We start from the raw sequence: 13,639 nt of genomic DNA, 5'->3' as shown, positions 1-13,639 counted from the left end.
AATTATAAGCAGCATCTCTTATTCTGTAATTTTTCTTTGACTCTGACCCTGACACAGAACTCTTAAGATCCTTGAAAATTCCTAAGGGAAAGAGCAATAGGAGCTTCTTTTGTTCTAATGAGACTCTGAATAGGCTCATGGATGGAAACTGATCTCAAGGAAAATCAGGCAATGATACAAATTTGAAATTTTCAGCCTCAACCCTCATTCTTTTGAGAAGGGAGAAGGACTGGAAATAGTTAATAATTGATCATACCTCTGAGCAAACCTTCAGAAGGAAAACTGGAAGAGCTCAGAGGTTGATGAAAACATCCACACTGGGAGGGTGACACCCCCAGCCCCACGGGGACAAAAGGGAGGCCTGGGGCCCTCCCAGACCCCACTCAATGTGTCTCATCATCTGACTGTTCATGAGTATCCTTAACGTATCCTTTAATAAGTTGGTCAACATGTTTCAAAGAACCCTCTCCTGAAGGTGCAGGAGAGCCTTGGGCTCCATAGGTCTAGTGGGGACAGAAGGGACAGAGCAAGACATACTCCAAAAAAGAGGATATGTATAAAACAGTAGGGATATCAGATACGGCTGCCTAAGACTAGACTCAAACCCAGGCCTTGATTCCCTGGCGCTAGTATATTCTCTTAAAGATCAGTACTTTAACTTCACCTTAATCCATTCCTGGCTTCAGGGTGTAAAGTTCAAAATTCTAAATTCTGGAGAATGAAGACTATTTGGGGAAAACTAAAAATAAATGGGGTCAAGACAATAAAAGGAGGAAATGCTTAATTCATGGATTGAAAATAGAGAGTGGGTCTGTCAAAATGTGTATGTATAAGTATATATATGTGTGTGCATGTTTGTGTGAGTTTGTGTGAAGAACATATCACAAGGAAATAAATGCCACTAACAAAACATCAGTTGATTTTCATTTATTTATACTTCTATTATACTTATTTATCTTTGCAAATTTTAAGTAATAAGTCAGTTTGAATTTTTGTCAGTCATTCTGAGTGAAGATGTGAAACAATAACTGATGGAAACAATAACTCAAATAACAAAAATTAAAAATAAACATAAAGCCCTATTAGTGGGCTGATGATGGAGCTGAGGTTATCAACCACATGGAAGAATCTATAAAGTTTTATTTATTTATGCTAGGTAAAATAAGCCAGGGAGAAAATGTCAAACACTGTAATGTATCACTTATATGTGGAATCAAATACAGATGAACTCAGAGAAAAACAGGAGAAGAGAGCCTCCCCAGTGGCGCAGCGGTTGAGCGCTGGGTTGCGAAGCTGCCCGCAGCCTCTGCAGCACCAGTTGGATCCCCGGCTGCTCCCCGGCCACTGGAGGAGGGTCCCACATGGCGCGCAGACCTCTCCTGCCGCCCGCTGCTCCCCTCAGCAGTGTACTTCGGTCCTTCTGCCTGCTCTGCTCCCCGCTCTGGCTCTGGTGAATTCTCTCACCCTCCCGCGCTTCTGACTGTACCTAGTGCTTGTATAAATAAATAAATAAATCTTTAAAAAAAGAAAAAGAAAAAGAGAAGATTAAGTGATCTAGAAGGCAAAAGGTGAGGGAAATAGGAAGAGTATAGTAAAAGTGTATAAACTCTGAGTTTTAAGATGAAGATAATCAGAGGATATAATGTATAACATGGTGATTATAGTGGATAATACTATAATGTACAAATTAAATTTGCTAAGAGTAGAAAAAAATGGAGCATGAAAAATGGAGATGAAGACAGAGGAGATTCTGAAGGAAAAACTCTCCCAGAAAGAGCCAGAATTCCCATGAGAGCTTAAGAATTTTAAAGGCTGTGGAATTGATGGGTTCAAGTCGAAGTCTCCAAGAGATACCAGGAACCAAGTAATAGATCTAAATTGGATGTAGTGAAGAAAAAAAATTAAGGTCTGGGAGGCCCTGGGGGAGGGGCCCTGGTGCTGCCTGCTCCTCTTCTGGCCCCTCCCCTGCAGTCAGGAGTCCTTTGTGACAAGGTCACCTCTGTGATGCGGAGCTGACATTTAAGTCCCTGAGTTCTTCCCAGTGCTCAGTTGCTCAAGAGCAGCTGTGTGATTCAGATGATGGAGAATTTTCTCTTCTCTCTGGAAAGCATTATTGCCAATTGGCTGAGCTCCTGCTCTTTATCTTGGGAGTCTGATATCATCTTAGGCTTCCTTTGCGGGCTGGGGCTCTATATCGTGATACTTCGCTTCCTCAACAGTATTCCATCCTTCCCACCACCTAGGAAAGACAGAAACACCAGGAAGGTAAGAAGCCCTTGGGCCAGACCCAATGCCACAGAATTCTCTTTTCTATTATTTCCACTTTTCCAAATCATGAGAGAGACTTGTGGAGGGGAGAGAACAGATCATCTTTTCTCAGGAAAGAATAGAACCTCATGATCCTGGAGACAAGCCAGGCCAGCAGGGGTGAGAGTGGGCACTAGGATTTCTAACCAAAGATCTCAGACAAGGGGACGGGTCAATAGAGGCTCCAGACAAAGTCCCAAATGGTGTCCAAGGACAGGTGCCTGAGAGGGGTGACCTCTGGGGGAGCCCAGGGTCCCAAGCAATGTACCCCAGGTGCCTTGCTGTGTCCAGCATGTGGGGCAGCTTCTCCTCTGCTGAGGTTGATGGGGGGTTGTACAGAGACCCTGGAGCCTCTGGCCATGATGGAGTAGGGTGCCGGTCCCAGGAAGCAGGTCCTACCTGACCTGATGGAGCTCAGCACCTCGAGACCTGAGGATTTGTGTGTCTTGAATGGCAAGGGATCCTTTCCTGTGATCTTCATGGAAGACAGAAAATATGTCAAGGCAGTTTAGAAATGAGTAGAAGGAAAGGAAACCACAAGCTTCATTGGTTTAAAGGCAGAAAGTCATGCGTGAGCACTGAAAGTCTGCGGCTGGTCTCGAGGGAGGACAGGGAGAAAAGGGTGACAGTTCCTTTTTTATTTCCTCATGTCTCAGCCACAAATGCAGTGGAAGGCGAGGAAGAGGAGCAGAAAGAAAAACCAAATTTGGAAAGGTGAGAGGCTGGAGGTTAGCCTGACCGAGATTTACCCCTTCTCTCCTGTCCCTGAGTTGCAGCTCCCAATTCCAAGGTTGTCAGAGCTCAGTCCTCAGAAAACAGAGTCTCCTTGAAGGAGACAGAACGCTGATACCTCCCAGATTTCAAAGCTCAGAGGAAGCCAAGACGAGCCCGGAAATGTGTGTTGTTGGCAGAGACACACGACGGGAGTGAACCAGGGGGGTCAGGCATAGGAGGTGGGTCCCCCAGGTAGCTGGAGTCAGGTTGTTTAACCTGCTCAGATTCCTCTGGGAGGCCCTGCCCATTCTCCCCCACAGAGCAGTGACAAGGCCTCAGGATCAAAATAACTTTTCAAATGACAAGGGCCCCCATAAAAAGTCTTGCCATCATGGTCAGGCATCAGGTGACCTTGGATTCTAGAGTCAAATCCCCCAAAGGTGGTCTGGAGTATGTGGTTCTCAACCTCCTGTCAGACTCCCTGGGTCCTTCCTTCACATTGTGACCCAGCATCTTGACTTACAGCTTATAAAGAATGCCTGAAAGAACTGGAAGAAGCTAAAAACCTGGTTTTACTTCTACAGAGGTACAAATTCTTCCCTTATGTGTCCTCTCAGAACCTGTGGTATGACCCTGGGACCACAGGCAACTTAGAGTTGACAGGGGTGGTGGGTGGGGGGGATGTGGGGCTGGGGTGTGGCTAAAATCCTGAGGTAGGTGGAGGGTGGGGGACTGGGTTGAGGACAGCAAGAGCATTATGAGTCAGCACGGGGACAGTAGAGGCTACAGGGGGCCACAGGTTATCTGGCCTGACCAGTCCTATAGGCCCCTCTACTCCTACCTGCAACTTGTGCCTTCTGTGTCCTGCAGTCACCTGGAGAAGCATCCTGACAAGGGCAAATTTCAAGACACCAAAGCAGCACCTGCCGGAGCCCATAGGTCATGTGTAAAAGATCCTGCTCCTGCCGTGACCACCACCAGGTCAGTGAACCATAAAGAAGATAAATTCATTTCAATGAAAATCCCACTGGCCGCCATCCTAAAGAGCTCACCTCCAGGTGACAAAGGGAACTCCTGTGTGGCATCTCCAATGCCAGCCATGGCAGGGTTGGGCCTTACCAACTATCCCTTTTGGCTTTGGTCCTGGTGGTGGGCAACTACCAAGGCCTTGTTCTTCCCCGCCTCCTCCAGATGCAAGCCCCAGCCGCAGCACCTGCCCCAACATCTGTCAGGGACCTCCTTCTGGGGAGGCCCAACAAACACTCATGTAGAGATTGGTAGACCCTCATTTATAGACCCTGACGTTCAGAGGCTGCTGGAAATTTTAATTAGCAAAAGAGCACAATTGAGTATTTGGAAAGAAAATCATGGGTCATTTCAAAAACAAAAAAGCTCAGTTTACCACCTGAATTTTTTGGAGGACATTACATTCTCCCCACTCCAAAACAAGGAAGAAAAAGTGGAGCAATTGTCCAATCATCAGCATCTCTCTTATATGCAAGACATAGGGGACTATTTACATCAGAAATGCAGTTGCTGGGGTCTTCCCTCCCTGCACAGTGAGTCCCTGGTGGCCTTGCTCACGGGTAGCACATCTCAACCCCAGGCTTCCTTTATTTTATTCAATGGAAATTCTAACTGCTTTCCACATACCAATCAGCCCATCACGCCTTCGAATCTTTCCCAGGCCGTATTCAGACCTCACCCTGGGGTCCAGTTACAAACTTTGGCTGGAAATTTCCTCCAATCCCAGCCCCGACCTTTGTCTCAGGATCAGACCCATCATATACCCCATCACCCAATTCAGCCACAGATTAGGTACTGCGGGGTATCTAGACCTACAGACCAGAGCAAGGCACAAGCCTTTATCCCAACTGACATTCAGTGTCAGGAATGGTCCGTGTGGCAGACACAGCTACAAAGAATGTCTTTATCCCCTGAGGTACAAAACTCTGAACAACTGTTTAGTCAAGTCCCTCCCAGGCTTTCTGAGGACAGCTACGCCTTCCAGGCCCACAGTGCAGTGTGTGTCCCTCACGGGGATCTTGTCAGGGGAAATCGCCAGGCATCACATCTCCAGGAGTGGCTGCTCAAAGGTGACCATCAGGATGGCCTGCCCCACAGATTCCAGGCTGTGGAATCAATGCAGCCTCAGGGACAACTCCCAGGGGAGTTCCCCACCCTGGGCAGCCAGAAGCCCTCATTGTCACCCATGTCATCATACAAAAATTGTTGGGATGCACAGGAGATAAGTTGCAGTTTCCCCAGGAAGTCCTACCGGAAGAATCGACTTAGGATGCTACAAAACAAGAAATTAAACAAGGGTCTAGGTCTGAGTCTGAGGAGGATCTCCAAAGACGAAAGCAAAGGCTTGGTTAATTTCATAGTGAAAGTTTTGCTACTTATCTCTGAGGAGCTGCAAAGACACCCAGTGAGGCCGTTCATCAGTAGCTTAGGAAGTTGCTCATCCAGGGGCCCAGAGGGGAAACAGTTAGAAAAAGTCTTGAAAGCCCATCTGGGCAAGAAGCGAGGGCAGGTCACTGAGGGTTTGATCCCAGTCAGTGTGCGTAGATCCTGGCTTGCCGCCAACCTGGCTTCATCCACACACAACACTGAGAGGGACCCCATAAAGCTAGCACCCTTGAAGGGTCGGGCAAGCTGCCTGAACACCTCCCACAAGCTTCCTTTCCTCAGCCCACGTGCTCGACAGGAGCTGGAAGCACATATGATCAGGTTTCGGGTAAGGCAGAAATGGGGCTCTTACCCCCAGCCCTTTGAGGCCATGCATATCAAGGAATATGAGGCTAAACCAATGTCCGTTCCAAGGCCTGGCTCCCCCAACATAGTCACTTGTGAATCACGGACACACTCTAAAGACAATTTGGCTAACTCCTTGGGAAAACCTCCTCAGGCCTGTCTGGAAGAAAAGGTTTTAACTAAAGAGTCAGTTTCCACCCCCATTCCGGTGAGCCCCTCCTCTTCTCCCTCCTCTGTGAGAGAAGAAACCCAGAAGGCCCTGGGAGGGACCCCACCTGACCACGACCAAGGTCTGTCAAAGGTTCTTCTGACTGGAGAAGAGAACAGGCCGCCCATTAAGACATCAGTCCCCAGCCCCGTTAGCAGTTCTGGGCAGAGTGAGACTGTGCTGGAGGCTGAGATGGGAAACCCAGCGCCCACTCCAAGTACAGAAATGACTACAAATAAACTGAAAGAGGAGACCGGGGATCCAATCACACAAGAACTGCCCCAGAAGATAGCAGCACTGAAGAGGAACTTAGAGGCCAAATCTACGAAGGTCAAAGAAGACTTGAAGTTGATGGAGACCAAGGAAGCCCCTGCCTGGGAAGTCAACTTAGGCCCCAGCGAGCCAGACAGCGCCCCAACTGGTGATGTGAATGTGAAGAATTCACTGTCTTCCAGGTCCAGTAATGCCATCTTATCACCTATTGCATGTAATACCCCAAATCCAAAAGAGCCACACCTTAAAACAGTGACTGCCAGTAAGTTTGAGATCCCAGGGAAAGTTGTTTCAGAGAAACAGCCTCAAGTCCATGCCACTGAAGTTCTCCCTAAAGACTCCTGCACTGAGGGGCTCCTACTAGATTACGGCACAGGTGTGCTCCTCCCAGGCTGTACCACCACCGTGCTCCTCCCAGACTCTCGCACAAATGTGCTTCTTGCTGAAAATACCTTGTCCTCTGCAAAGTCACTGTGTGATATCCAGGAAGAAAATGGTAGTGGAGACACACCAGCACCTCAGGAGACATTAGACTCTGCACAGAGAGGACAAGGCAGCCCGGAGCATCAGGAGCCAACAATACCAAAAGTTAAGGGCGAGGATGAAAGGAAGACACAGACCTCAACTGGTGAGACAGTGCATGGTGACACCCCAACTGATGAAAGGGAGGATGTCCTTAGCCCAATTGATGAGGAAGAGAAGGACAGCAAGCCCAAATCAACAAAGCAGGAAAAACATTCTCCAGAAGAGAGGACTTCCCAAACCAATGAGATAAGCCACCCTGCTCAGGTCGGGGAAACGGAAAAAATCCAGGGGAGCAAAACCCTCTTGCCAGAAAAGGAATTAATTTCTCCAGAAAGCTACCTTCGAAAAAGAATGCGGCACTTTCTGGAGTGTCAGAAACGCAATAAAAAAGACAAAGGGCAGGAAGAGCACCTTCAAAAAGCCAAGCCTGCACCAGCCACTGGCCAGAGCCAGGAGGGAATCAAAAGCAGGTTGACAACACACAGAGCTATGGAAGTGCAAATGATTGCAGCAGCTGTGGGACACATTCTGGTGGAGAAATTGGGACTATCCCAAGGAATTCGAGCTTCAGAGGTAAAGCAACACAAAGAACAACGTCAGGTCGCAGTAGGTCGGCATTCCTGCTGCCACAGCACTCTCACCCTCCCAGCGCAACAAAGAGTGATGAGAGACACAACATGTAGTCATCAAGCAACACCCCAGGGACACAGTTGTCCTATCAGAAAAGGGGCAGTGAGACACAGGGTCTTGTCACCCAGAGAGCAAGGGTCTCCAGCTAGACCTGGCCAGCACAGGCCAAGGGAGGCAGGGCCCTGTGACCACATTCACCATTCCCCAACAATCCGGCTTGTGAACCGTGTCTTGTCTGGACCACCAGCACGTGCTTCTCCTGCCTTTACCGACAGGAAAACAATTCTTCAAGAAAATGTTCAGTACAGGCAGAAATCTTTCTTTCCTCATAATTGTACATCTTCTCTGTGCTAGTGACCTCTTATCAGGACATTTATTTCATAAAATATATGTATGTTCTCATATTATGTGATCTGTGCCTTTTTGGGGGGCAGAGTAGGGGTCAATTTCCCTCTTCTGAGGCCCTGCTTTGATTTCAATAAGGATGGCACCATGGAGGGAGGTTGAATGCCATGTGACATACCTGTCCTCACCCTGGGCCCTTGATGCACCCTAGGATTTCACATCACCCTACTGAAAAACATAAGGAAAGCAGAACTTGCCAAGATGAACAAGATATCTTAAAACCCAGGCTAGGTCCTGACTCAGCCATTGTTTCCTGCTTTCTCCCTGCTTCAACTCTTCTAGGGGATGGGTGTGCAGAGGCTGAAATTCTCAGGCCTCGACAAGTGTAGGAGATGGCTGCATGCAGTTGGGGGTGCTGGCCCCAAGTTCAGAAGTGGGAAGAATCTGCCCCTGTGTCTCTGTGAGCATAGATGACACCTGGCCAGGGCCCCTTCTCTCCCTGATGACGGGGATGGGGGTTTGAGGCGGGGGTGTGGTGGGAGTGTGGAGAGGTGCTGAGGACCATGTCCACCTGCCCCAGAGGAGGGATAGACCCTCCTGGGCAATGGAGCAGGGGCAAGACTATGCCCTGTAGCCCTCCGTGTGAACAGAGTGGGAGGTGTGGGCAGGTGCACAGTAGCCCAGGATGGCCCAGAAACAGTCGGGTGACCTAGCCTTCATTCCATTGCCTGCTGCAAGCAGAGTGGGAAGGAGACATTAGGGTTCAGTGACTGAATGGCCTCTCCGGGTCCCCACACAGGCCATCACCATAGCCCAGAACAGGCGAGCCACCTGCAGCTCCTCAGAGGCGTTAGGTTCCCAGAGGAGCAAAGCGCTCAAGCAGTGAAGGTTCACATCATTCTGAAAGGAAATTTAAGAAGTCTGAAAGAGACTGGGGAGCTTAGGAGGGACTCACGGGGTTCACCACCACTAAACATGGCTCCCAGAGGACAGGAGTGGCCTCAGTGGCTGAGGGACTGGCCTGGGATCCCTTGGCATGTCTCTCTGGGCTTCCAATCTGCTTGCTTCAGAGACTAGTGTAGAAAGATACCCCCGGACAGGACCTGTTACAACAGGCCTGGAGCACCTGTCCAAATGGGTGCAGGTGAGGATGACTCTATGCTGCTGCTACACTGGCCCAGCTTCCTCCTAACTGCCTGTGCACCTGGATACTGGAAACACATAGAACATCCCTGCAGTATTACATGCACAGGGCAGTGGCCCCAGCTAGGGGTATCACTCCCTAGTTGGGGTCCCCTCCAGGAGATTCCTAATTCCATGAGGGGAGTCACCTGCCCCCAGCACCTGTCAGTGACCCTCTCCTGGGACCTGGACCCAGGATACCAGACAGATAGGACACAGACCAACTCTAGCCACTTTCTCCCTGAAGCCTGCATCTGGGCCCCTCCTAGGGCAGAGATTCCTGACAGACCCATACTGAGACCCCTGACAGAAACCTCAGAAACGTATTTTAGAGATCAGAGATCTCAGCACAGAAACCTAAAGCTGATCCACAGTGCACACAAAGGCAGGCCCCATTGGGGCCCCATTGGGGCCCAGATGACCTGAGATCACATCTATTCCTAAGAGTCTGCACAGCCACCCAGGGACAGGTCTCTGAATGGATCTGAAACTCAGCAAACAGGCAGTGCAGGAGGAGTAGCAGGAGCAGTGCCCCTGAAAGCATGTTTACTATTTTGTTCCTGTACAATATTATTTCTAACAGAAATGACAGATTCCACATGTAAACCTGAAAAATCCTTTCTTTTGCATTTTTCATTAGTTTGAGCTCTAACCCATAGTTTACAAAAAATCACAAACTTCAAAAATAAGTGAGACTTTGCCAGTATCTACTAAGGCAAAATAATCTCATTTGTCCCATTTCAGTTATCATTGGTTAAAATGGCATCAGAAGTCACATTTTTTATTTTGTTAGGAACAAGTCCCTGCACACAATCAGACTGACTGAATCAGCATGCTTTGGCGCATGCTGGAGGGAAGCTACCAGGAGTGGAGCCAAGATGAAATGGCCTTGCAAAGGGCCTAGGCTCACATGCTTGTGGGGCCTGTGGGGTGCGCACAGCCTTTCTGCACAGAACACTGGTGTTAGGTTGCAGGATTGGTTTCATTTTTAAGTATTTTATTTTAAAACCACATTATCAAACGTGAAACTTTTTCACAAAGGAGGCACATTTTTGGCAATATTTCTATTACATCCTCTGAAAATTTATGTTTGCTGCCTAATAAAATTAAATAATGAAGTGATGGTGTTTATTTTTCATCTTTTAAAACATGGTAATATGTTCTAGTGGATTTAAACCTCAAGGTTTAGCTGAGATAGCTTACAATTCTGGACTATTTAGGGGGATTCATATTTCTAATAGTTCTAAGAAATACGTTTTCCAAGACATTTTTATTTTCATTATTACAAAAAGGACATATTGCTTAAAACGATTACATAATCTTAGAAAATATGTCCATTAGTGCTTGAAATAGACCTTACCTGAATTACCTGGGAACTGGTATTTTAATATCTGTCACAGTATACATTTAATTGGTATTTCGATTATAATAAAGATCTCACTTTTGGGCCTCCCTGGTGGCGCAGGCGGTTGAGTGCCACACTGTGAAGCTTTCCACAGCCTCTGGAGTGCGGGTATGATCCCAGCTGGCCGCAGGAAAGAGACAAGAAGGGCCATTACCGCTTCTCTTCCTGATCTCCTGGTTAGCAAGTGGGGATCCTGAGGCAGAGATTCTGCAAATAGCACATATGCTTGATTTCCACGTCTTCTGGCTCAAGCCAAATGCTGCTTCTACTATATCATATGATCTATGGGAAAAAATCCTTTTCGTAGGTAAGATGATATCCCTAGAGAAAGTTACTCCTAACACCTCCAGGTCATGGTTCACGTTACTCTTTCAGGAAAAAAGTCACTTTGCTGTTTACACAATAAAATATTTCGAAGTATGGGAATCTTTGACAGCGATCAGTTATTTTTAGCTACAGCATGTTATAAAGGGTAAAGAATGACCAGAGATGGAAACTTGACTTTAATACATAAGAAACAGCACAATCTAGCGTGTTCCATTCTCTGACTAAAACTCCATCTTGGAAAGGGTGCCTTTCTCTGAATCTTGAATTCACCTGAAATTCATGGTAGCCATGACAACTTTTGGGAATTGGTGGCAAAAGTACACAAAACCTCTTTCCTAGAGATGTCATGCCCGCTTTGTGCCCCTCACCCCCAAACACCACGTGCCCTTAACTGACAGTCCTGGATGTTCATTGAGAATGAGCCCCTGGGCAGGGACCTCAACAGAGCAGTGACAGTAGAGTACACTGGGGTTCGAGAAGAATATATTACACTTTCCATTCACATTCTCATTGCATCTCTTTCTTTTTAAATTCCTATAAATACATAAACTTTACAAATAAACTGTAAAATCCAGTGTGTGCATATAATTTGTAAGCACTTAACCATACAAATGTGGCAGCTGCATGCTCAGAATACCTTTTACTGACTAGGAGAACAAGAGCAATGCTGGAGAACACTGACATAAGCCAGCTTCCTAGTCTCCTCTAACATCCAAAACTGCCATGGGCTCATTCAGACAAACCACATGGATGAGGACAAGAGCAAAAGAGAATGACACTATGGATGAACTTTAGCAAAGCTGTTTCACTGAACTCTGAAATTTGAGGCCCTCCATCTGCCCTGAGCTTCACCTTGTAGGCAGAGGGGAGGTGCCATGGAAATGAGTGAATTCTTCCTCTCCCTGACACTGGCAAACACCAGATAGTTGTGAACTGGCACGAAATGAATCAGACTATGGTGAAAACTGTGTCAACTGGAACAGAAAGAGAGATCAGGTTCAGCCAGAATACAGTGTATGAACCACAGGGCCTCTCAGGCCAGGGTGCAGAGAACACGCTGCAGAAGCAGTGGGAACCCCAGACAGCATCCAACGGAGACTGGGGAAGAGCAGCACACATTGTACCCTGGAGAATGACTCTCACTTAAGAACGCCAAGGTTTGCATTTACATTAGCTTGGTGGAAATAGCCTATCACTTCCAAGGCAAAACTCTGAAGGTAGTAGTCCTATTTACTAGCTTTTTTTTTTTAAGTTTCATATATAGAAAATGTTTTTTGATCACATGAGCAGTTCTGGAGAGAGAAAAGAGAAAGGGACTCGTTAAGTCAAGCATATGGGTGCTGTGAACTGACTAGTAAACGGGATTAAAACTATTGGACTAAATTGAACATCAGATCAATGTTTCAATGCACAAACCATTGGTCATGCTCACAAATGGGCATATTGAGAAAGAGTACTAGCTACCAGGCCACACAACTACAGTGAGGCAGCTGAAGCATGGGACGATCAGAAAGTGCCTCAATGAAGGAGTGGGAGTTAAGATAAAGGGTGTTTAGTCAATGAACATGTTTTAGTGAAGGCAGCATCTTTAGTTGTCAGCACTCACCACTGGAAGATGATATGTGAAAAACTGAGAAGGAGATGTATTTCAGTTTTAGTTCCAAAATCATTCACCTGGACAGATCGCTAAATGTAAAGAATGTGGCTGAACTACAAGTCTATACTTGTTGATCCACTGCTCACTTTTTACACTGCCCAGTAAACATCCCCAGCAGGAATGTCATTATTTCACACTTTCTGACATTGTTATCTGTGGGTACATATGTAAGTGAAAGACTCAGAGTGTGAAAATCTTTCAACTTACTCTTAGAGAAAAGTTTTCAAATATGACTTGACATGGTGTGGTGTGACTGATGCATGAATGCATGAAGGAATGGCAGAAAATACTATGAATTACAAACTTGAAAAAACTCTCCTCTGGTGGTTTTATGGGTTGTGATATCTGTTCTTTTCATCAGAGAACATTTTTTCCTTTAATCAGAATATGAATAAGTTAGTGGTAGTCAGGTCCTTGCATGTTAAAACAAGCTCCATTCAAATTCTGAGAAGACTTTTTATAAAATGTTTTCATATATATCTTTTATGTTTCTATCACTTCACTTTGGTATCATTTCTTTTCTTTTTTTTCTTTTTGTATAGAATAACTGGGATGTAGGCCAGCGATGCAAGATGTGAGATAATCCAACAGATACAGAGTCAGAGCAGAACAGGCTGATTTACTGAAATACACAGCTAAGGGGAGCAGCAGGGGAAAAAGGAGAGGTCTACTGTGCCATATGGGTTAGCTCCCTAGCCAGGGATCAAACTCAGGTCATAGCCATGTTAGTGCCAAGACTTAACCCTTGGGCCACAAGGAAGGCCTGCAATTTTGGTATCATTTCACTAGTTTTCTAGGGAACAGTTTTGGAGAAGTGAGTTGATAGACATTGAAATTCTAAGCAGGATTCAACAGGCCCAGAGCATGAAAATAGTTAAAGAAGAGTGGAAGAACTGAAATCTTATTGGTGTTTTTAACATTTATAAATTTTTAGAACATCAAAATATAACATATACAAAATTTAGGAATAAGAAAGTTAAGCCAAACTTAGAAAATGTAATTAAAGGCCATAAGGCACTTTGTTCAAGTCTCTCCTTCATACACTGAGCTTGACCAAAAGACTACCCTTTTCATTGATTTCTAAGATTCTATAAATCTATCTCCCAACTGAAGCAAGAAGCCTCCCCCAGGCTGCCTTCTCACGAGAGGAGACAAAAAGAGCAGCCTTGCTGATGTCCAGAAGTGGGCCTGCCCTCACAGCAAAGCCAGGTCATCCTTCTCTCAGACATAAGTACCAAAATGTATCACAGAATAGCAACATCAGACAAGGTTACTCTGACCATGAAAAACTGAGACAAAATAAAGATAT

At 46.3% G+C, this 13,639-nt stretch overlaps 1 protein-coding gene across 1 annotated transcript; it reads left to right on the top strand.

Annotated features, from left to right (window-relative positions):
- Positions 1–2,079: 2,079 nt before the first annotated feature.
- Positions 2,080–8,233, top strand: LOC311173746 (spermatogenesis-associated protein 31E1-like; the record flags this gene model as incomplete). The annotated part of the gene is made up of 4 exons (XM_084237834.1): positions 2,080–2,218; positions 2,964–3,021; positions 3,892–7,357; positions 8,102–8,233. The coding sequence occupies 4 exons, from the start codon at positions 2,080–2,082 to the stop codon at positions 8,231–8,233; spliced, it is 3,795 nt and encodes a 1,264-aa protein (XP_084093960.1).
- Positions 8,234–13,639: the final 5,406 nt, after the last annotated feature.

This window comes from Talpa europaea (assembly GCF_964194135.1).
Source record: "Talpa europaea genome assembly, chromosome: 7".
NCBI classification, from domain to species: domain Eukaryota; kingdom Metazoa; phylum Chordata; class Mammalia; order Eulipotyphla; family Talpidae; genus Talpa; species Talpa europaea.
Note: the sequence above shows the minus strand (reverse complement) of the source record. Positions and strands in the feature narration are given on the sequence as shown.